This window comes from Podarcis vaucheri (assembly GCF_965113315.1).
Source record: "Podarcis vaucheri genome assembly, chromosome: 16".
Classification (NCBI taxonomy): domain Eukaryota; kingdom Metazoa; phylum Chordata; class Lepidosauria; order Squamata; family Lacertidae; genus Podarcis; species Podarcis vaucheri.
The window spans coordinates 15188476-15211307 of record NC_138754.1 but is presented as its reverse complement, the minus strand read 5'-3'; the positions used below and the strand labels follow the sequence as shown (position 1 = coordinate 15211307).

The window sequence follows — 22832 nt, the reverse complement described above, 5'->3', positions numbered from 1 at the left end:
TAGTTTAGGATGCCCCTATTTTCACTGAAGAAATATTGGAGGGTATGAAGTTATCCAACCCCCTGAGCCGTCAGAAGGCAATCCTGTATAGGGAAGTTTTTTTTAATGTTTAATGTTTAGTTATGTTTTTATATATGTTGGAAGCTGCCCACAGTGCTGGAGTGACCCCATAAGATGTGTGGGGTATGAATAGTAAAATTATCATAATGGAATGGGATGTCCCTATTTTCATCGGAGAAATGTTGGAGGGGATGTAGAAGTATCTGTGTAATTAATATGTTTCTGCCCCCATGGGTGCTTTCCCTTGCATACAATGCATTGGCCCTTTGATTGTAATCGATTCTTATTGTCAACCAAAACACCAATCCCGAAGTAATTGTCTTTTTAATTAGTGGTTTCTTTTCCAATAACAACCATGTAAATAAAGCTTTCCCACGGTAGCCAAACACCTGCCCCTTACGTAATCCCTTGCTCTTTTTAGGAGCCTGTGAAAAGAGCAGAGGCCCAGGAGAAATTAAAGAGTAGCTGTGTGGATGTTTTTGTGCGTAGACATTGTGTGTGTCTGTGTGTGTGTGTGTGTAGATGCATATATAGTCAGTCAACACACGATAAACAGATTCAGGCCTTTTTTGCAATTTGGGATGCTGCAATTTCTTCAAGCTCCCTCAAAATCTTTTGCATGTTAGGGTATCACAGGGATGAATTAAAGGATTCCTGCAATCCATAAAGTCTCTTTCTTATTAGAAAGCCTGTTCCATCTTTGCCCATGCAGATATTTGGAACCTGTTCTGTGCCTGGTAAGTCTTTTTTTTCCCCAGTTGCCCCCTATACCAGCACTGCTTTTACCTGCCCAGAAGGGAAATTTTGATCATATCATGGACCGATTAATTCCCCTGGATCTGAAAGCTTTTCTTCTTGTTCTGCGGCAAAAATCCACTCTTACTTGCTGAATTGGATCTTATCAGATGTACAGAAAATCCGAAGAGAGATTTTGCTTAGCAAGCTTCTGATTCACTGGGTAAGATCAGATTTTCCAAAGGCATAGACATGAAACAACAAAAGGAGCTCTCATACACCTGGGGAATTTATTGGTATAAAATCCCATCAAAATACAGAGCAAGCAAAAGTGTGAATGAGCCCTTAGTTTATGCAATTCAAGTGGATAAACTTTTTAATAAACAACAATTTTTGGAAAGGGGAGTTAGGAAACTGATGGGAAAATACACTAAAAAGTGTGGAATTCAGAAAAAGACATATAACTTCTGCACAAAAAGAACCTCCCTGCAATCAAATCAGAACAAAAACTTGATAAAGACAGGATCTTATTGGACCTTAACACAAGCTTTGTGCAGGCATATCTGGATGAATATGCAAGAAATAGTAATGGGAGGGGAGACTAAAATGACCACTAGAAGTGGCAGGTTGTTTTCCTCTGTCTGAAAAAACAAGTGGGAGTTGTTGGGTTATTCAGTGTTTAGATTTCTGACTTAGATTTGGGGGAAAAATAATAGGTTGGGTTTTTTAAATATTGAGATGATTGTTTCGTTTCAGATTCAATTACAAGGCTTTAGCGTTCAAAACTGCTTGGAAACTTCAAAACAGCTAACTGCTTGTCTTGGGTAAGCTTTGACTCCAAAGGGCTTTCCCATAAGTTGGCCTACGTGGAGAGAAATCCAGAAAAATAGGTAACCTCGCCTGTTGTATCCAATTACACAGTGATCCTCAACTTTTGTTATGGCATTCAATGATGTCTTGGAGTCTATCGGAGGAGTTGGCCGCTTCCAGATCTTGCAAATCACCTTCTTGCTGATCTCCGTCTGCCTCATTGGTTGCCACAACTTCCTGCAGAACTTCACTGCCGCCATTCCAGACCACCATTGCAAGCCTGTGCTGCCCACCAACCAGACCTTGCCCTCTAGCTACACCCAAAGCACAGCAGAAGGGGTCTTGCTGAAGGCACCTGTTCCCATAGACCAGAATTGGAAGCCGGAGAAGTGTCTCCAGTTTGCCATGAGTTGGTGGCGTCTATTGAGCCCAAATGCGACTGTGGAGGTTGGGGACTCTGCCACACAGGTGCACACCGAACTCTGCACAGGTGGATGGGTCTATGATGTGAGTGTGTTCGAGTCTACCATTGTGACGGAGGTGAGCTTTCTTCATCATCAACAAGAAATGAAAGATGGGAAGGCAGTTTTAAAACACAGAGTGGCAGGGATATAAATTAAACATTCCAATAACAAATGAAGTAACTCGTTTCGGGTTGTTTGGCTTAGATTTAATTTTTAAAAGAGAATATACAGTATTTATCATATTAAGATCATGTCTAACTGGGGAAGAATTAGTATTAGACCCTGCAGTAGTACCTTTTGGCTATTTACGGTAAACCCTGCCATTTTACAATAAGATCAGAAAAGGGCCTCTTGTTTCTAATGCGTTTGTTATGTTCGCATTCTGCTTTTCCTCAAAGGGGCTCAAGGCAACGGGGGTCCCGTTTTATCTTCACAACAACTCTGTGAGGTAGGTTAGGCTGAGAGATGGCAACTGGTCAGAATTCTCTGCTCTGTTTAATTCCCACAATAATCCTGTGGGGTAGATTATGCTGAGTGATATTGGATGGAGGCAGGATTTGAACCCTGGTCTCCCAGATCCTGCTCCATTACTCTAACCTACACAGTCTCTGTTTTGCAATGGATAGCTTGGGATGTGGTTTGGATGGTGAAATTAACACATGGCTGTTGAGAAGGGTCAACAGGAAGATAACTGATTTTTTTTAAAATGGAGTTTGTTATACTGTATCGTGGAATGAATAGCTACAAGATGGCATGCATGTAGCCTTGTGCTTTGAGTTTTTAATATTAAAAGATATTAATCTTTAAAAATACAGATTTTATGCAGCTACCATTGATTATTCCTTTGCAGAAGGAAGATTAAAGGAATAAGACTCACATGATGCTAAGTCAAATGTGTGTGTGTATTGCAGCCACAGAGAGAAAATTGACACAGCTCTCCTCTCTCTCCCTTCCAGTGGAATTTGGTGTGTGACCTACAGAACCTGAGAGATGTAGCCCAGTCACTCTACATGGCTGGTGTGCTGGTTGGGGCTGGTGTGTTTGGAGTCTTATCGGACAGGTGGGTGGTTGTTGTGATCAGTGTTAGGTTGTGATGAGGGTTGCCAGACCTCCAGGTTTGACCTGAAGTCTCCGGATGAGGGGATGGGGATTGTAGTCCAAAACCAGCTGGAGGCCCAAGGAAACTAAGACCCAGCTAGAGCCTGTCCCCATAACTCGCCACCAGCCAATATATTAATTCATGCATCCTACTTCTCCTTTTTTGGGGGTGGGGACTCAGGTTTGGCCGGCGCAAACCTCTGATCTGGTCATATCTGCAAATCGCCATCGCTGGCACCATCACAGCATTCCTGCCCAGCTTCAGCAGCTACTGCGCCTTCCGCTTTCTGGCTGGCATGACGTTTTCAGGAATCATGCTAAATTCTCTGTCCTTGAGTAAGTAGTTTGGTTTGCTCCAATTCAACTTTAAAGAGTGGATTTTGCAGGGAAAGCTCAACAACTCTTGGCAATGACAATGGGTAGATCACAGGCAGTCTTTTTATACTGTGAGTAGTTCGCAGTCTTCTGGGGAGACCAACTAGATTTCAATGTGTGTGTGGGGGGGGGTTGACAATAAATTTTCCACACTGGGTACCACCTGACCTTGCTACGCCACTAGGCCTATGCTTGGAATGAGTAGAGAAGTGTGGATAAGCCTCAGACAAGGCACTATAAATATGAATGTCCTTTCAGCTTTATATCAGCAGTCAGTCTATGGTGCCTGGGGTTTTCTGCATGGAAGCCAAACGGTTGCATGTGATGTGTTGCCCATTTAAAAAATTGTTCATCCTGGTTTTTACTGCAAGTCCTTTTAACAGTTTCTCTTGCTTCTCTCCTAGTTCTGGAGTGGATGCCCAACAAGGGCCGGACAGTGGCAGGTGCCCTCTTAGGTTATTTTGTCACCTTTGGCCAGATCGTCTTGGCAGGAGTTGCATACGGAGTCAGAAACTGGCGCTGGCTCCAACTCTCCGTCTCGGCACCATTTTTCATCATTTTTGTCTGTTCATGGTAGGGGGTGATAGCGCCAAATACGACTGTGGTATGGCTTCATAGTGTCTCTCTTTTCCGCTCTTTTAGATGTGGCAGCCATTTTGTGTTAGGCCAAGACCCTATGGCTGCCATGTCTGATGTTCAGGCAGTGTGTGCTGTGCCTTATGTCGACAAAATGGCACCATCCACACCTAGGAGGTTGTGTCAACAGACTTGGTTGGCATTAAAATGGCTTTTCCTTTATCTACAGGAAAACCTCCGCAACTGCTGATAATCAGCATGCAGATGTGAGGGTGGATGTTTGAGAAGATGTTCAGGAAATGACTTAAATGTTAATGTGAAATCCTATTCCGCATTGCTATCAATTTGGGTGTGATAGCCTGATGTTTGCATACTTTTTGGAAAATAAGACTCCTTTATTTTGAGCTCATATCTGTGTGTATTCATGGTATGGTTTGCAGACCCAGTAGGAGGCAGTGTGGTGGATTGAGTTTTGGCAGCCTTTTGGATACAATATTGAGTCAAGTATATACATTTTGAAATATTTAGATTGTTACATTCTTTAAAAACTACATTTTGGATACATTCACAAAAGTACAGCATAGTACGGCATTTCATTAAAGATACATCCACGAATACATTTTAAAAGGATAGCTTCATGGAGAAAGAGGTACACAGGAATGGCAACAGGCACGTTACGTTAAGATGATGCATTAAAAAGGCACACATTATATTACATTCAATGATACGTGAAAAGACACAGTAAGATGGCATAGTCCCAACAATGCGTTCTTTAAGGCACAGTTTATTATTGTTGTGGGATTTTGGGGTAGGATGATATCATTAGGATCATTTTTCCTTTATTCCCCTCTCTGACCCTTATTCTCTTATGACAGCAGAAAAACAAAATAAAGAATACAGTGTGTATGTATGTGTGCTGGAGAGCAGGGGGAGAACCACCAAAACAGGCCAGTGAGGCCATGGAATGCAGAGTGCATTTTGGAAGAGAGGAAATACGGTAGATGTTCCACCTGGGAAAAGGATGGAACGGAGTGGCTAGAAATGTGAACAACACTCCATTACACAAGCTTTTTTCTTTTTCTTTTAATCATCCCCCTTGTTAATAATATTTATCTATCTCTGTCTTGTCAGGAAACTTCCAGAATCACCACGCTGGCTCCTGCTTCGTAACAAGGCACAGGTAGCAGTCCAGAATCTGAGGAAAGTTGCAGCCATAAATGGCAAAAGCAAGGAGGGAGAGAAAATTAACAAAGAGGTTAGCCATGAGATCGACCAATGCTTTGGTTTTTTTGCAATAATAATAATTTCTATAATAGGAGATTAGCAAATATGATATAATAATGTAATAATAGTTTTGCTTTTAGTATTTAAAGCCCTAGGTGCCACAAGTCTCATGAAGACTTTGTGGAGAGGCTGGTCAAATGAGTGGGGGCAGATCGGAGAGTTGCAGGGGTCCAACTCAGGGGAAGGTCCCAGCAACAGGCACCTGGTATTTTTGCTTTTAGGCAGATGTTGAAAACGTATCTTTTTCAGAGGGCTTTCCCTGAAAGGTGACTCAGGCGTTTTATATAATCAGTGTAATTTGATGTAAAGTGGCAGCTGCCAGTGTAGCAAACTGAGGCTCACTTCTCATAGACCGACCCTTAGCAACGCCCCTTGGACAAGAGGGAGCAGTAGAGGCTCTAGACAGCTGGGTTTAGCTATTTCCCCCCACAGTGCCACAGAGGGTCACAAGCCAGAGCATTCTGGGAAATTAAAATGGAGGCCTGGCATTGCTTAGAGGGAAGTTCTTAATGTTTGACATTTCATTATGTTTTTATATTTTGCTGGAAGCTGCCCAGAGTGGCTGGGAAAACCCAGCCAGATGGGCAGGGTGTTGTTGCTGTTATTATTGTAGTAGTATTAGGCTAGGACAGAAGGTGACAGGTATGCTGGGGTTCAATTTGAGACCACCAAACCTCAATCTGCACTCTTTCTTCTGGATTAAGGCCCCTCCCCAAGCCTGCCACATTCCTTCCACTCATTTCCCCTTCTCTTGCACAGGTATTGCATTCCCACATGCAGATGGAAGCTGCAAGTCTGAAATCCCGGCGCACTGTCTTTGACCTGTTTCGCAGTCCAGTCTTGCGGAGGGTCACCTGCTGCCTCATGGTTGTTTGGTGAGTGCAAGAGGACCTCTGTTGTTTTTATCTGAAGAGGGAAACGGTAATTGAATAGGGGAGACAAGTCAAGGATTGCCCTTTCTTTCCTCTTATGCTTTGAGCCTCTTCTCAGAACACGGAAGTATGATGGCAACTCAAGAACATATGAGGTGGTTTATGCGTTAAATACTACTAATCATAGTGTTACGGAAAATCTGGGTGCGTATTTACCTTGCCACCCAGCCAATCGGACCAAGTCCGTGGATTCTAGCGGAAGAAAAGGAAGCTCAGCCGGACGCAGGAGCAAAATGCGAAGATCCAAGTTTATTGCGCAACAGGTTCAAGGCGAGATTGAACCCCGAGAATGGGGCGACATAAACTTTTAAAAGTTCCCTCCAAGTCCCATAACACAGTGCGCGGAACGTCATGAATACATTATGGGAAGGTTGGGTTTCATGGATTACATCATGAATATATTACACACGTCATGAATATCTCAGAGAAAGGTGGGGTTACACTAATTTACATTTGAGGGAAGGGAGGGGGGAATATGCAGAGCGAGGGTCATACACAAATACACATTTCATGAGTACCGGTGGCGGTGGGACAATGGGTTACTGATATGCACTGTCTGCCACCTGGTATTGCCCGGGGGACGGGCTGGGCAGAGCGATCTGACAGGATTAGGGAGTTCCTGTGTACGTGACTTGCCGTCTCGAGGATTATGGAGTCGGCCAACATCATGGAGTCCTGGGGAAACTGAGTCGAATGACACCAAGAGCAAGAAAATTGGAGCTGTGGTTAATTTTATATGAATTTTGAAAGGTTCTGATGACTTTCAGTCCGTTCAGTAGCCTAGATCAAAAGCGGAAGCAGAATGTATCCATTCTTGTAGAAATGGATACATTGTAACAAGGGTTTGACAGTTTTACGAGGTCGGGAGTTTCGGTTCTATTGTTCTCGCCGTGGGGGGCCGTCAGCAGCTCGTCAGGAGGTTAAATGAGGCGTGCAAGAGCTCCCTGAGCTAGCTCCTGCAGGACGAATGCATGGCTGTGATTGGCCAAAGCGCGGCCATAGGAATAAGCGGAGAAGGGAAACACTCGGTCTACTCATTCTAAGTATGGAGCGCAGATAGGCATAGGAAAGGATAGAGAATATATATATATTCGAGCTTATTTCGCTCGGGAAAAGGTCTGGGAAACGTGTGGTGCTTGTGCAACGGTGAAGGGGTTCGAGGGTGGGTGTGTGATGGTACCCTTGAGGTCATCGCCTCGGACAGCCAGGAAAAAGGGGGAAATAGGTACCCCCCCCCGTTGGTCCGTATCAGTCCCCCATTCGGAGATAGATTTGCATTAAAGTTCTGTAAGAACTTGCAAATCCTTTCTCCGCACCATTTGAGCGCTAAATTTCGGTGATCTCGTATTCACCTTCTCCTAAATGCCTCATCTGTACATAGTCTGGGAAAGTGGGAGCATGTCGGGAGCGGGCATAGGCTCGAAGAGGAAAGGAGCTAGGAGAAGCAGAATGTCGGAGGAGAGAGCAGCAAGGGGTAATACAATGCATAGTACAACATAGGACAGAGACACAAAGGAAGACAGTTAAAATGATGAGCAACACGACTTTCAATAGTTGTCTGAGCCATCCCAGCTTGGGCAACCATCCCCATAAGTCCACATCGGATAGCCCCTCATGCTGGATGTCGTGGAGCTTCCCTGCTAGCTCATGGATATTATTCAAATGTCCAGTTATATTTAAGGTCTGGTCAGTCACGTATGTGCAGCACTCTGTGCCTATTAATGCGCAGGTGCCTCCCTGACTGGACAAAAGGAAGTCTGTCGCGATTCTCGTCTGTAGGCTCAATTGTCTTACCTCGGATAGTTCCGACATGAGAGAGTCTGTGATCTGGGTCGCCTCCTGCATGAACTTAAGGAGGATGTCGGTGAGTCGGAGAATATCCACGTGGTTTGAACCGGCACCGTAGGCGGGGAAGAGTGCTCGGCCTACGGTCTCTCCATTCGCAGCAACGTCTGACAGGTCTGACAGCTCCTTTTGCTCCCTTTTGTTCCGTTGTCTTCCAGGCGGTAGGTGCGGTAATATTCTGATTCCGGGAACAATGTAGCCAATGAAGCAGGATCCGGACATGTGTGGGCTCACCCATGTATAAGCGCGGTGCCCACACACCCAGAATAGGCCGCTGAGGTAAGATTCCATTCGGCCTGAAGCAAAGGTTTGTAGTAGCATGGTGTCTGCGGGTTGTGGCTTCCAGTCCAAGGGGTGTCCAACCGTAGCGGCCCAGGCAACAGTAAGGTTAGGAAAAGTTCGGGAGTCCCTTGTGTTAGAGACGGTGACCAGTCCAGTTGGTAGGATTTCCAGAGTGTTGGTGCATGTACTGGATCCGATGAAGGTTCCTTCCCCTGAGAAGCTGCGGCAAAGGGGTCCCTTCGTAGGGCCGGTGAGGTAGAGGTATTGATGTGTTAAGTTGAGTGCGGTCAGGTTCCAGGAGGTAACATTTCCGGAACGGAACTGTTCTAAGGTCACTGGTACAGGGACCAGTGGGAGGCTCTGTTGGAGATGGCTGGGTGCGTGAGCGCAAATCCAGCAGTCCGGGTAGGGTGACTCCTTCGCCACCTGGCTGAGAAGCTTAATGTAGGAGTTTTGCTCCCAGGATGACAGGAGGTCTTCTCCCGGGAGTGCCGGGTCGGCGCCGAATTGTCGGGGTGCCGTGCCAACCGGATGGAGGGGGTCGGTGGTGTTCAGTAGTCGCCTATCCCTGGCGATACCGCCGCATCGCAGGGGTCCGACGTGGTCCCATGAGGGGGAGCGCGAGGGGTGTAAAGAATGGTGCCACCCTTCGAGATATTCAGCCCCTCTCCACTCATGAGTGACCCCTAAGTCCCATAGACAGCAGAACCGCCGTAAGCAGAGTCCTTGGAGTTGGGGCTTCCGGGTTTCTGGGGTGGAGCGGAGGCACTGGAAGCCGAAAATCAAGTTTCCAGAGGGGTGGCTTGATTCCGTATAAGCGTGAGTAGCCCCTCCTGTCTCGACTTCGGTCCAGTTTGGGGTTTGCGAGACCTCTCCACTCTCGTAAAGAAGGTAAGTCCCATTTCTGCAGGTCAGCCGGTAAGAGGAGTGGTCAAGAGTGAGAGCCGCAGAGCCGATACGATGTAAATCCTTGTTTCGAATGAAAAGTTCCCAATATTCGTTTTCGGCGAGTTGGGGAACTAGGGAATGGCGCAGCAAGGTCCGGGATTCGGGAAGGCAGAAATCAAAGTCCCCCATTCGATCAGGGTTAGACCTTCCCGTCTCGACCTCATGATAGTCCAAGAAGTGGTAGTTTGTTCGTAATCCTGTGCAGTGGTCTGATGAGGTAGACGTGACCCAGGATAAGGTGGCGAGGAGAAGGGCGGTGGTGACCAGGCGCATGGCTCGGATGCGTGAACGAACGAAGGCGCCTGACAGGGTGAGGCTGTAAAGCGAAGGTATCAAATAGCGCTGTTGAACGGAGCTGTCAGATGAACTGTCAAAGGCGAAGCTGTCAACGAAGGAAGTAGTGAATGGAGCTGTCAAACGAAGCAAGCTGTCAATGGAGCTGTCAAACGAAGCAAGGTGTCAATGGAGCTGTCAAACGAAGCAAGCTGTCAATGGAGCTGTCAAACGAAGCAAGCTGTCAATGGAGCTGTCAAACGAAGCAAGCTGTCAATGGAGCTGTCAAGCGTGGTTGTCGGCGCGTCTGAAACGTAGCTTGATGGTGTTGGTATCTGGGATGATTTCGGACGTCCAGTTGGGTGTTGCGGTGTCTGGTCCGGTCTGTTGGGCCCGACTTTGGCCCCGATCGGCTGGTCCGGTCTGTTGAGCCCGATCTTGGCCCCGATCAACTGGTCCGGTCTGTTGAGCCCGATCTTGGCCCCGATCAGCTGGTCCGGTCTGTTGAGCCCGACCTTGGCCCCGATCCGCTGGTCCGGTCTGTTGGTCGTCGTCGTCAATATATGAGGTCGGTAAAGCCGGTGGAGTCGAAAAGGTGAAGTCCTCGCCGTTACTTTCTTCCGTCTCCTGTGGAGGGGGTGAGGACTTGCACCTAGTGTGATGTAACCAGGAATTCTTCTCACCTACTTTCACAGCGGTTGGCGATGTCAAGAGTACTTGGTAGGGACCTTCCCACGCGGGTTGGAGTGGTTCTTTCTGGTAGACCTTGACGAGGATCCAGTCGCCCGGGTGGAAGGAGTGAGCGTGGACGTCGATGGGAAGATTCTGTCCCTCGATGGCCGCGTAGTGGTGGAGACGCTGTAGCTGTGTCTGGAGCTGAATAACATAATTAGTAAGTTCTGCCTCCCCGAGCTCCAGTTCCGATAGTGGGAATAGAGTGTTGTAGACAGGAGGAGGTCTCCCGAATAAGAGTTCAAATGGGGAGAGTTTCAACCGTCCGGTTGGGGCGCTGCGGATGTTATGAAGAACCAGTGGGAGTGCATTGACCCATTTTAGGCCAGTGAGCTCGCAAAGTTTGCCCAACTGTATCTTTATTTCCTGGTTCATACGTTCCACTTGGCCAGAAGATTGTGGGTGGTATGGGGTGTGGAGGTCCCATTTGATTTGGAGTGATTTGGCCACTAATTGCACCACTTCTGCAGTAAAGTGGGTCCCCCTATCGCTGTCTAGGCGACGGGGTATGCCATAGCGGGGAATAATGTCCTGTAGGAGGGCCCTGGCAACTACGGATGCGGTGGCCTTTCTGCAAGGGAATCCCTCCACCCACGAGGAAAATTGGTCAACTATAATCAAAGCATGCTTAAAGCCTTGGCATTGGGGCAGATCAATGAAATCAAGTTGCAAGTTCTCAAAGGGGACAAAGGCCCATGGTCTGGCTCCTGGCGGTCTCCTTGGTTCACGCTTAGGATTGAACCGCTGGCAGGTAATGCAATTCTTTGATGCTGCTGCTGCAGCAGCAGCTATCCCGGGTGCGTACCAAAATCTAATTACATGTTCCATTAATCTCCCTTTTCCCCAATGTGTCCGCTGGTGAAGAAACCTCACTACTTTTGGAGTCCAGGCCTTTGGAAGGACGGTTCTTCCATCGGGGAGGACCCAGATACCTTGTTGTTCGATGGCACCTATCGATTCCCACGTAGCCTTCTCATCCCCTGGGGCAGATTTGTAAATTTCTGTGAGGTCTAGGTCTGCTGGCAGTTGGAGGGCTTGGAACTCGGATTCGTTGTTAGGGGTGCGTAAGGCTGCCATCTGTGCGGCTTTGTCGGCTCGTCTGTTTCCTTTAGAAACTGAGTCCCTGCCCTTGGTATGGGCCTTGCAGTGGACAACGGCTATGGCGGCAGGCAGGTGGATCGCTGTGAGAAGTCGCTCAACCAGGGCGGCGTGCGAGATTTGAGACCCGGCAGCGGTTAGAAAGCCTCTTTGGAGCCAAATTTGGCCAGTTGTGTGTACCAAGCCGAAACAGTATTTACTATCCGTATAAATGGTTATCCGCTTCCCTTCACCAATCTCGCAGGCACGCAGCAGCGCAATTAGCTCGGCGGCTTGGGCACTGTACTGAGAGTTAATTGGATTTGACTCTAGTACTTCGAAGTCGGAGACCACCGCGTACCCGGTCTTCCTAACCCCGTCGATCACTTTAGAGCTACCATCAGTATATAATATTAGGTCCGGGTTCTCCAGGGGAAGATGATCTAAGTCTTCACGGGGCTTTTCGGCTTGCCGAACTATAGTGGTGCAGTCATGATGCGGGGTGCCATCATCGGGAAGGGGTAGTAGGGTAGCGGGGTTTAGCGAGTTGACACGTTTAATGGTGACATTGGTTGGGGTTAGTAGGAGGGCTTCGTAGCGGTTGAGGCGGGAGTTTGAGAAATGGTGACATCCTTTTAGGGTTAGGAGGGTTGAGACTGAATGGGGAACGTGGAGGGTGATTTCGTGGCCTAGAACCGTCTCTTGGGCTTTCTCGAGGAGGACAGCGGCGGCCGCAATGGCTCTGAGGCAACTGACAGCCCCTTTGGCAGTATTGTCAAGTTGTAGACTATAATATGCTACTGGCCTCTCTTGGTCGCGGAATGGTTGGGTTAGGACCCCAGAGGCTACCCCCATTTGCTCGTGGATGAACAAGTTGAAAGGGATTCGGTAGTCGGGTAACCCTAGGGCAGGAGCAGATCTGAGTTCCCGTTTTAGTCGTTCAAAAGAGCTGTAAGCTTCATCTTCCCAGACTAAGGTGTCTGGGTGGTCTTGTCGCGTCATGGCAGTTAAGGGCTTCGTTATTTCACTGTAACCAGCGATCCATGCCCGGCAGAAGCCGGCCATGCCAAGGAAGCCGCGGAGCTGTCGCTTTGTTTTTGGGAGGGGAATTTTGGTGACTGCCTCAATCCTGTCCGTGGCTAGACTTCTGGTCCCTACTCCCAAGATGTGTCCGAGATACTTGACTTCTTGCTTACAATATTGGAGTTTCTTAGGAGACACTTTATGTCCCTTCTTTGCTAATTCTGATAGGAGGCATTTAGTATCTATCTTACACGCCTCCTCACTGGTAGAACATAATAAAATATCGTCCACGTAGAGAAGCAAGGTGGAACTGGCCGGTAAGTGGATGTCCTCTAAGTCCTGATGTAACACGGCCGAAAAAATGGCGGGTGACTCTACGTAGCCTTGGGGCAGTCTCGTCCACGTTAATTGGCTGGGCCCCCAGGTAAATGCAAAAAGGAATTGGCTGGCCGGATCTAGGGGTATGCTGAAGAAGGCAGAACACAGGTCCGCAGCGGAGTACCAAGTCGTCCCTGCTGGAATGGCGTTTAGGAGGGAGTTCGGGTTGCCAACTACCGGGTGTCGGGGAATCACGAATTGGTTCACTAATCTCAAGTCCTGCACAAAACGGTACCGTATAGGTACCCCCTCCTTAGCGGGCTTCTTGACCGGGAGAACTGGGGTATTACAGGGTGAAGCGCATGGGACTAGAATCCCCTTTTCGAGGAAGTCCTCAATCATGGGTGTTAGGCCTTCTATGGCTTCTTTGGGCAGAGGGTATTGCTTGGTGCATGGGAAGGGTAGGTCGCTTCGGTAAGTGATCTTGACTGGAGTGGCGGAGAGTAAGAGTCCTACTGAGGTTGATTCAGTCCCCCATAGGGAGGGGGGCAAGTCGTTTTCGAGTTCTAAAGGGAGTTCGGGAAACTGTCGGTCCGATTTAGATTCCTGAACGATACCCTGGAAAATGGGAATGGAATTCCCTGGCATATGTAGGTAAATGCCATCCGGGGAGCATTTTATGGTGGCATTAAGTTTGCAGAGGAGGTCTCTGCCGAGGAGGTTGACTGGGCTGCTTGTTAAAAGGAAAGTGTGTTCCGCTAGTAATGGTCCGAGGGTGACCTTGGCCGGTCGCGAGAGCGGGCAAGTGCGGGGTATCCCATCCAGTCCCATTACTTTCTTGGTTACTGTCCCTGGTTCCAGGTGACTGTCGGTTAGGGTGGAATAGGTGGCCCCTGTGTCCAGTAGACATTGGTAAGGGTGGCCGTCTATCTCGATAGTACAGACCGGGTCTTCGGGTGACAATGTAAGGACAGGGCAGATGGTTTGGGTCTGACTGGGATCCCCTTCTAATTGTCAATAAGTGTTCGGATCATCGGGAGGTGGTTGGTTTGGAGGGTGCAAGGGAGGAGCAGTAGCATTCGCCCAAGGGTGGGCAGGCTGGTCTATGGCTGGCAGTTGGGTGGCCGGCATTTGGGTCCGGGGTCCCGGTTGTGGTCGGGATTGAGGGATCGGGTTCGAGACCGCTGGCGGGGTATAAGCCGCTGGGTTGTGGTTGCTGTAGCCTGGAGTTACGTTGGCTTGCGGGGTGAAAGGGGGGTGGGTGATCCGTACAGGGAAAGGCTTAGGCTCCTGTCCCCCGTAGGGTGTCGCATTTAGGTAGGGGCAGAATCTTTTTATGTGTCCCTCTTCCTGGCAGTAATAGCATCCTCCAGTCCCCGGTCCCCATTGCCTATAGGGATTTGGGGTTCCTCCTCCACGGATTCCCTTTCCTCGAGGGAATCCCCTGCCTCGATTAGGACCATAGGCAGTTTCCATGCTTAAGGCTAGTATTTGTTCGACCTCGGGCTTCGTTTCCTTCTTCTTTCTTTCATCCCGAGAGTTGTAGACAGATTTTGCGATGGACAAGATTTCACTTACGCTCTTTCCATCGTATCCAATTTGGAGATTCAGAGCTTTCCTGATATCTGGGCAAGCCTGATCCTTGAAGAACCCTTTAATGATTACTTCATGCTGTGGGTTGTTGGGGTCTATTCCTCCCCATGTTTTAATGGCAGAGACCAATCTAGTGTAATAATCGGACGGGTGTTCATTTGGTCCCTGCATGACCGACTGGACTTTGGTCCAATTAACGGTGCGTTGTCCGGCGGCCTTTACACCGTCCAAAATGGCCTTTTTAAATAGGTTTAAGCACCAAATACCGTTAGTGGTATTATAGTCCCATTCTGGTTCTACTCTGAGACATTGTGCTGTGAGCGCTTGCAGTCCCTGAGGCCGTCCCCTTTGGTAGTCAGGTAGTTCTATGGCTTCCCCAGCTTTAGTTAGAATGTCCGCTTTCTCCGCCTCGTTGAAGAGGGCATTCAGAAGGACGTGGACATCGGGCCAGGTGGGATTGTGTGTGGAGAAGATAGCGCTGACCTGGCGGTGGCATTTGTCCGGGTCATCCCTCAATGAGGGCATCTGGTTTGACCAAGTTACCAGGTCTGAGGTATAGAAGGGTTGATGCGTGTAAACCATCCGCGGGGGCCCATCAGGTTCGAGAGGAGGAATGGGCAGGGCCCTTAAGGGCATCTGGACCGCAGTAGAGCTCACGGTGGAGCTTACTTGGTCAGAAGTCCCCGGAGTCTCTTTATCGCGGCCCCGGGTCCCTTTTTCGGAGCCTTGAGGTTCCGTGGGAGCGGGTTTATTCCCGACTTGGGTAGAGTCCTCAATGGTGTTGTGGTGAGTAGAGGAGGGGATTTTAGTTTTAGCTTGTCCGGGGTTTTTGACTTGTTTGGCCCCCCCCTTGTCCTTTTTCGCTTGTAGTCGTGTGACCCTCCTATTTTCGGTGTCTTGTGCCTCATCCTCCTCCCCCGTTTCCTCCCCACTACTGGAGTCGCTGTCGCTGGATGTCGGGGCTTGCGGCGGTGGTCCTTGATAGTAAAAGGGGACCAGGGTCTGTCGTACATCGTCATCTTCGTAAGGGGGGGGCATTGGCAGTCGCCCGGGATTTAATATAGGCAATTGGTAAGAGGTTGTTCCCTTTGGGGCTTGGAGCATTCTCCTTACGGCCTCAAAGGTGGCCAGGTATTCTAACTGGCGGGGTTTTTCTTCTATCAGGGCTTTCCTTAGGTGGTTCAAGCGTTCTTCATTAAACGAACCCCCCGGTGGCCACCGCAGTTCGGGCCTGGCGGAGGCAGTCCTGGCGGGCCAGGTTCCGGAGCAGAGGTCCTCTAGTTTTTCCTTAGATAACAATTTGTGGCCAGGAATCGACTTCCAACACGCGATGACAAATTGAAGAGGGGAGTCGGGATCCTTCTGGGAACGGGATGGCTTCCGAGAAGCCTTCCTCCCAGAATGAGTCCGCTCGTGTTTGGAAGCCTGGGTACCCATAGTATATTTCACGCGTGTCTAGATAGGAAAGAGGAGAGAGGAGGGGGTCGATAAGGATTGGTGGGTCTAGGGTTATTTGACAAAGGACTAGTAAAATGAAAGGTCTTTAGTCGCTTGGCAACTTCCTAGGGAGGTTTTTAAGAGCTCTAGCTATCCGGTATTCCTTACTTCCTTTTTCCTTAACCATTCACCTGGGGTCCCTTTTCCACTCTGCCGATCCCGCCCAATTCCTCATGGGCTATTCCCTCCTGGCAACCTCCTACCTATCGTCACAACTCAGGAAAGGGGCCCTACTGAACGCCCGCACCGTGCGGTGCCAGATCGGGTGGTCCCTGGACAGAGGTTTGGGTCGAAAATCCCCCTTGCTTTCGGAAGCGGGCTCACAGTACACGTGGTATTGTAGCCCGACCGGTGCGGCTGGGATTGGGATAGAAAGCAAGACCACTTCCTGCCCCCTAGAAAGGACGCTCGGGAAGATCGGAAAGAGAGCTCCAACCCCTTGCTTTCAACTGGGATGCCCGTTTGCGGAGAGTCGGCTATCTTTCAAGTCGGGTCTCTCCGTCTTACCCTTCGGGCTCCCAATTGGTGCGGCTGGCTGGAGGGTTTAGATAAAGAGATAGAGCTCAGAACCCCCCTTTCGGGTCGAGCAGCGGTCCACGGTCTCTCTCACTGACTGGACCAAGAGAAAGGCAAGAAGGTACGATAGAGAGGAGGGCAGAGAATTCAGTTGCCAGGAGACTTCCACCCCTTCCCACCAGTGCACTGGATTTTCCTATACTCACGCGTCTTCCCGTCGATCCGATCCCGGGATCGATGAATGAGCCGGCTGGATCCCTTTTGCTCCCCGGCTGAACTCCTGGGGCTTCCGATTACCGCCCGGGAGATGGCCGGAGGTCCAAAAGGGTCTTCTCGGGCAAATTGGCCCGCAGCCGGCTGAAGAATTCGGGGCCTCCGGTCAGCAACCCGGGAGAACCGCCAGCCCCACGTTGGGCGCCAAGCTGTTACGGAAAATCTGGGTGCGTATTTACCTTGCCACCCAGCCAATCGGACCAAGTCCGTGGATTCTAGCGGAAGAAAAGGAAGCTCAGCCGGACGCAGGAGCAAAATGCGAAGATCCAAGTTTATTGCGCAACAGGTTCAAGGCGAGATTGAACCCCGAGAATGGGGCGACATAAACTTTTAAAAGTTCCCTCCAAGTCCCATAACACAGTGCGCGGAACGTCATGAATACATTATGGGAAGGTTGGGTTTCATGGATTACATCATGAATATATTACACACGTCATGAATATCTCAGAGAAAGGTGGGGTTACACTAATTTACATTTGAGGGAAGGGAGGGGGGAATATGCAGAGCGAGGGTCATACACAAATACACATTTCATGAGTACCGGTGGCGGTGGGACAATGGGTTACTGATATGCACTGTCTGCCACCTGGTATTGCCCGGGGGACGGGCTGGGCAGAGCGATCTGACAGGATTAGGGAGTTCCTGTGTACGTGACTTGCCGTCTCGAGGATTATGGAGTCGGCCAACATCATGGAGTCCTGGGGAAACTGAGTCGAATGACACCAAGAGCAAGAAAATTGGAGCTGTGGTTAATTTTATATGAATTTTGAAAGGTTCTGATGACTTTCAGTCCGTTCAGTAGCCTAGATCAAAAGCGGAAGCAGAATGTATCCATTCTTGTAGAAATGGATACATTGTAACAAGGGTTTGACAGTTTTACGAGGTCGGGAGTTTCGGTTCTATTGTTCTCGCCGTGGGGGGCCGTCAGCAGCTCGTCAGGAGGTTAAATGAGGCGTGCAAGAGCTCCCTGAGCTAGCTCCTGCAGGACGAATGCATGGCTGTGATTGGCCAAAGCGCGGCCATAGGAATAAGCGGAGAAGGGAAACACTCGGTCTACTCATTCTAAGTATGGAGCGCAGATAGGCATAGGAAAGGATAGAGAATATATATATATTCGAGCTTATTTCGCTCGGGAAAAGGTCTGGGAAACGTGTGGTGCTTGTGCAACGGTGAAGGGGTTCGAGGGTGGGTGTGTGATGGTACCCTTGAGGTCATCGCCTCGGACAGCCAGGAAAAAGGGGGAAATAGGTACCCCCCCCCCGTTGGTCCGTATCAATAGTAATTTTGTATTGTGCCTATTACATTGTAATAAGCAGGCAGAGGCTGTGGAGTTGTTGTTTTTTTAAAGGGCCACATTTAGAACAGCTTAGGTGCTTTTTAAGTGGAGTTGTAGCAGCAGCAGCAGCAATGATCACTCATTAGTAGCAGTAGTAATGATAATAGTTTGTGCATAATATGCATTGCCGACACCCAGCCAGATGGGTGGGATATGAAGAAGAAGAAGAAGAAGAAGAAGAAGAAGAAGAAGAAGAAGTTATTATTCATCATTGCAGAAATCCAGCCTTTAAATTTGCAACTCATGCTTGCTTCCCACTCTTCCTAGGTTTTCCAGTTCCTTTTCTTATTACGGCTTGGCGATGGACGTGCAAAAATTTGGCCTGAACATCTTTGTGGTGCAGGTGTTGTTTGGGGCAATCGACCTTCCCGTTGTGCTGCTGTCCACCCTTGCCATGGTCTTCATCGGGCGCCGCCTTACCATGGCCGGCTTCCTATCCCTCGCTGGGCTCCTGGTGTTTGTCAACATGTTTGTGCCAGACGGCAAGTTGCTTTATGGGTTTTTGACCTGCATCTGCTTGGGTCACTGATGTTCCATGCTATGAGTTCTCATCAAAACATCAGAAAGAGTCTGGCTGCTGGGTCAGGCCAGTGGCTTATCAAAGCCAACCTCCTGTTCTCACAGTAGCCAACCAGATGCCTAAGGGAAGCTCCAAAGTAGCAAAACCTCACCGAGAGCCAGTGTGGTGTAGTGGTTAAGAGTGGTAGACTCGTAATCTGGTGAACCAGGTTAAATTCCCCGCTCCTCCACATGCAACTGCTGGGTGACCTTGGGCCAGTCACACTTCTCTGAAGTCTCTCAGCCTCACTCACCTCACAGAGTGTTTGTTGTGGGAGAGGAAGGGAAAGGAGATTGTTAGCCGCTTTGAGACTCCTTCGGGTAGTGATAAAGCGGGATATCAAATCCAAGCTCTTCTTCTCTTCTACATGTGATCCACAGTGAGTGACATTCTGATGCACACAGCCTCCAACGCTGGAGGTAAAACACAGCTATGGCTAGTAGCCACCGATAGCCTCCAGGAATTTATCTAATCTGTTTTCGCATTAATATTGTGCTCAGTCCATCCTATCAACCTGTGAGCTGTACTGCTGTCACCCTTGGTATCAGCCATGCAGTGTTGCGGCTTGAGCAGGGGCTGCCAACCCAGTTTCCTTAGGCACACATGCACCTGTAGAGCTCTTACTTGGTCCCATAGGGTCCCTGCCCCCTGCTGAAATTAGGCTTGAAAGACCTTTCCATGGTAGCCTATAAAACAGGTTGCAGTGTCTGCTTGTTTGTGGGTGTGTGGGTGTGCTTGTGGTGCCCAGAGTAGTCTCTCAGGGTGGCAAATATGCCCACAGACTCCCAGGGTGCACCGCGGCTGAAGGGGGAACCAAACTCTATTCAGTCCTAGACCACCGCTCTCGCTTACTGTGTGACCTCAGGCTACACACCCTCAATCTAACCTACCCCACATGGTTATTGTGAAGTCAAAATGGGTGGAGGGCTTTAATTGAGTTCCTTGGAGGAAAGACAGCATATACTGTAGTAAGATAGGAAGATTCCTCAGACTGAGCCCAGGCCATTGGTCCATCTAGCTCAGGGGTACAGAAACATTTTCAGACGTAGGAACACAGTCTCTTCTGAGCATCCTCTTGTGGAGCTATATACTAGTGATGGACAGGGCCAGAGCCCAAAGTGGTTGGAGCAGTCACTGAGAAATTTGCCCTTGTACAGTAGGTTTGCTAGCTTCTTCAACCACACACCTCTCTCTCCATCCAGGAAAATAAGAAGCATTATTAGAGCCCAAGGTCACATCCCAGCCAGGCAAAGGGAGGTGGTTGTGTGTCCTTCCAGTGCTAGTTTTACTCAGAGCAGACCTACTGAAACGAATGCCGCTACGGTAGTTAGGTTCACTAACTTTAGTGGGTCTGCTCTGAATAGGACTAGCCCAATGAATTTTAATAGCTTTATAGGAGCAATATGTGATTTACACTGGTGGGGGGGGAGTATTATTTTTCTGTTTTCTTTTGTGTGAGTACATGAGGAGAGTGTGTGTGTGTGTGAGACTGCCTGTTCGATAGGTCAAAAAGACAGTTTGTTGTATTTATATTGTGACGGCCTATGGCTGTAAACAACAAGGTTTTGTTCATTCTATATATTTCTCCTTCCTGCAGAACTGCAAACGTTGCGTACAGTGCAGGCAGCACTAGGGAAAGGGTGCCTCGCCAGTTCCTTTATTGGTGCATATCTGTATTCTGGGGAGCTCTACCCGACAGAGATCAGGTGAGCAGCTAGTATCATCTAAACCAGGGTTTCCCAAACTTGGGTCTCCAGCTGTTTTTGGACTACAACTCCCATCATCTGCAGAACCAGTGGTCAGGGATGATTTCTGCCAGATAAACGGCCACAGGGTTCAAGCAGCTGGTGTTTAGAGTCTTATAAACACCAGCGTTTCTTCTTGCCAGGCAAACAGGCATGGGATTTGTGTCCATGCAAGCTCGTCTCGGAGCCATGGTTGCGCCCCTGGTCTACGTGCTTAGGGATTCCTTTCCTGTCCTGCCACCAATTATATTTGGAGCTGCTCCCCTCCTTGCAGGGGTCTCTGCCTGCTTCCTGATGGAGACAAGACATTTACCCCTCCTGGAAACCATCACAGAGATGGAACGCAGGTAAGTTTTCTTTCCCATCCCTAATAGGAGTTGAAAAACGATTAGGATGAGACTCTGACCCAAAGAGTATTTTCATGCTATTTAGCATGTATGGAGGAGGGGGAGACCATTTTCAGTTTGAGCACCACATTCTTCTATGATCACCCTATTTTTTTGGGGGGGGGGCACCTGTCAGCAGTTGGCAAGGCCAAAGGAAAAAGTGAGCAGAGCAATGGATGCAAATTTCACCTTTATACAGTAGGGTGGTTTCAGTAACCTGCTGTTGTGGTGAAGGACAGATAATTAATTAATGAATTAATTAATTAATAGCACACTGTCCATAACATGAAAATTATCATGGCACTAATCAATATTCTGGTGTTTGTGTTCCTTTAGGTCTAGAAATGTATCCTCGATGGAAACAGTAGAAGAAATTTGCCTCCAGCAAGTAGAGAGATCTCTTTTCAAATAATCCGTTTAGCACAGCAATAGCGCTCTCTCTCTCTCTCTCTCTCTCTCTCTGTGTGTGTGTGTGTGAGAAAGAAGCCCTTGACAAACCACACATTTCTGGAAAAAGTGACTCAAGAACTGGAAAAGGGTAACATTAAAACCAAGCATCTTCCTTTGAGAGAAGACTGGAGAAACAGGAAGCTGATACTTACGTAGTTCAGGGATCGCCAACTTTTTTAGAACTGTGGCCACAGTTAGATTTTTGAGTGAAAGCTTGGGACCACCCCCTCTGGTGGGATATAAATGTAATGATGATGATGGGAAAGTCTGGTGTAAGATTCAGTTAATCCAAAATTAAATGACTTCTTTATACGCCACTTAATTTGTGGAATTCACTTGTTCATTGAAATGTTTTTTAGCTGGGAGCTTCCCCTGTGTGAGACTCAAGAACTTTTTTGTTTGTAAGCGCAGACATCAAATTAGATTTAAAAACCTGCAGAAAGGTTATATGACCCACACTCTTTATTGATTTGTTTGGGGTGGAGACTATACAGCTTTAGCCCAAACTTTTTAGTGCATCTCCCTCAACACTTTCCTAACCAACAAAAAGTGTGTGATGTGTTTTTTAAGTGGAATTGTTGTACCCAAACACTTTAAGAAGAAACACTGTGTCAATAATAAAGCCTTGTGGTGCCATGCAGGTCAGACTTTGGGAAAGAGGTCCACGGTCCCCATAACAGACTGAGCAGGAGGGTTCCAAAAAGGAGAGTGGGCAATTCACCTCATTCAGAAGTAAATGAAATAATACACATGACCATCTAAATAGCACTCTCCTCAGTCTAGAAGTCCATTAAGGACAAGGTTCTTAATTACCCAACTGCACCACTGCTGCTATTTATTTTTTTAAACAAATCCTTATCTTTATTACATTTTAAAACCACTTAAAAAGAGAAAGAAAACATGTATTGCTGCTGTCAAAATATTATACACTTCAAAGAAACAAACTGACACAACGTAAGATTGGCAATGATAAAAAGACTAAAGAACGAAAAAATAAGTAAATGAAACAAAGCTATGCATTTCCTCCCTAAAACCCAAAAGCCGATAAATCAAGACCTCTACATATCCAAAACATAGCTATCGGGCAGATTAAGTTTGTAGGTACTAGGACCCTCGTACCTACAGGACCGACTCTCCTGGTATGTCCCACGAAGGACCTTAAGGTCCCTATATAACAACACTTTGGAAGTCCCAAGTAGGTTAGATTGGCCTCAACCAGGCCAGGGCCTTTTCAGCTCTGGCCCCAGCCTGGTGGAACGCCCTACCACAGGAGATCAGGGCCCTGTGGGATTTGACATCTTTCCGCAAGGCCTGCAAGATGGAGCTGTTATGCCTGGCCTTTGGACTGGACTCAGTCTAACCCCCCCTCTCATTTATTTTTTTTTGATGGAATCCCTTATATGGGATTTTGTATATAAATTTTCCCTCGGCTCTTTTTGCTGGCCCATGTAGGACCAGCATGGATAGTTGGCCCCGGTGAATATTTGATGTTTTCTCCCCTTATGGCTTTGATCTATGGGCTACCACTAAAACAAGGCTGCATTTTAAGCTGTATTCTGATTTTTATTTCAATCAACTGTTTCGTTTTGTTTTAAATGTTTTTACTGTATTCATATTCAGTGTTAGCCGCCCTGAGCCCAGTCTT

At 48.2% G+C, this 22832-nt stretch overlaps 1 protein-coding gene across 4 annotated transcripts; it reads left to right on the top strand.

Annotated features, from left to right (window-relative positions):
- Positions 1 to 1259: 1259 nt before the first annotated feature.
- Positions 1260 to 22028, top strand: LOC309521263 (solute carrier family 22 member 20-like; the record flags this gene model as incomplete). 4 transcript variants are annotated; one of them, XM_082203576.1, is made up of 10 exons in its annotated part: positions 1263 to 2145; positions 3026 to 3129; positions 3349 to 3503; positions 3947 to 4115; positions 5250 to 5373; positions 6162 to 6277; positions 18315 to 18529; positions 20204 to 20312; positions 20495 to 20698; positions 21074 to 22028. In XM_082203576.1, exons 1-10 carry the CDS (start codon positions 1735 to 1737, stop codon positions 21147 to 21149), a joined length of 1683 nt encoding a protein of 560 aa, XP_082059702.1. In that variant the 5' UTR covers positions 1263 to 1734. The 4 variants fall into 4 exon arrangements, with proteins under 4 accessions (XP_082059703.1, XP_082059705.1, XP_082059704.1 ...); XM_082203577.1 differs by lacking the exon at positions 21074 to 22028 and having other exon boundaries at positions 1260 to 2145; positions 20495 to 20702; XM_082203578.1 differs by lacking the exon at positions 3349 to 3503 and having other exon boundaries at positions 1262 to 2145; positions 3947 to 3985.
- Positions 22029 to 22832: the final 804 nt, after the last annotated feature.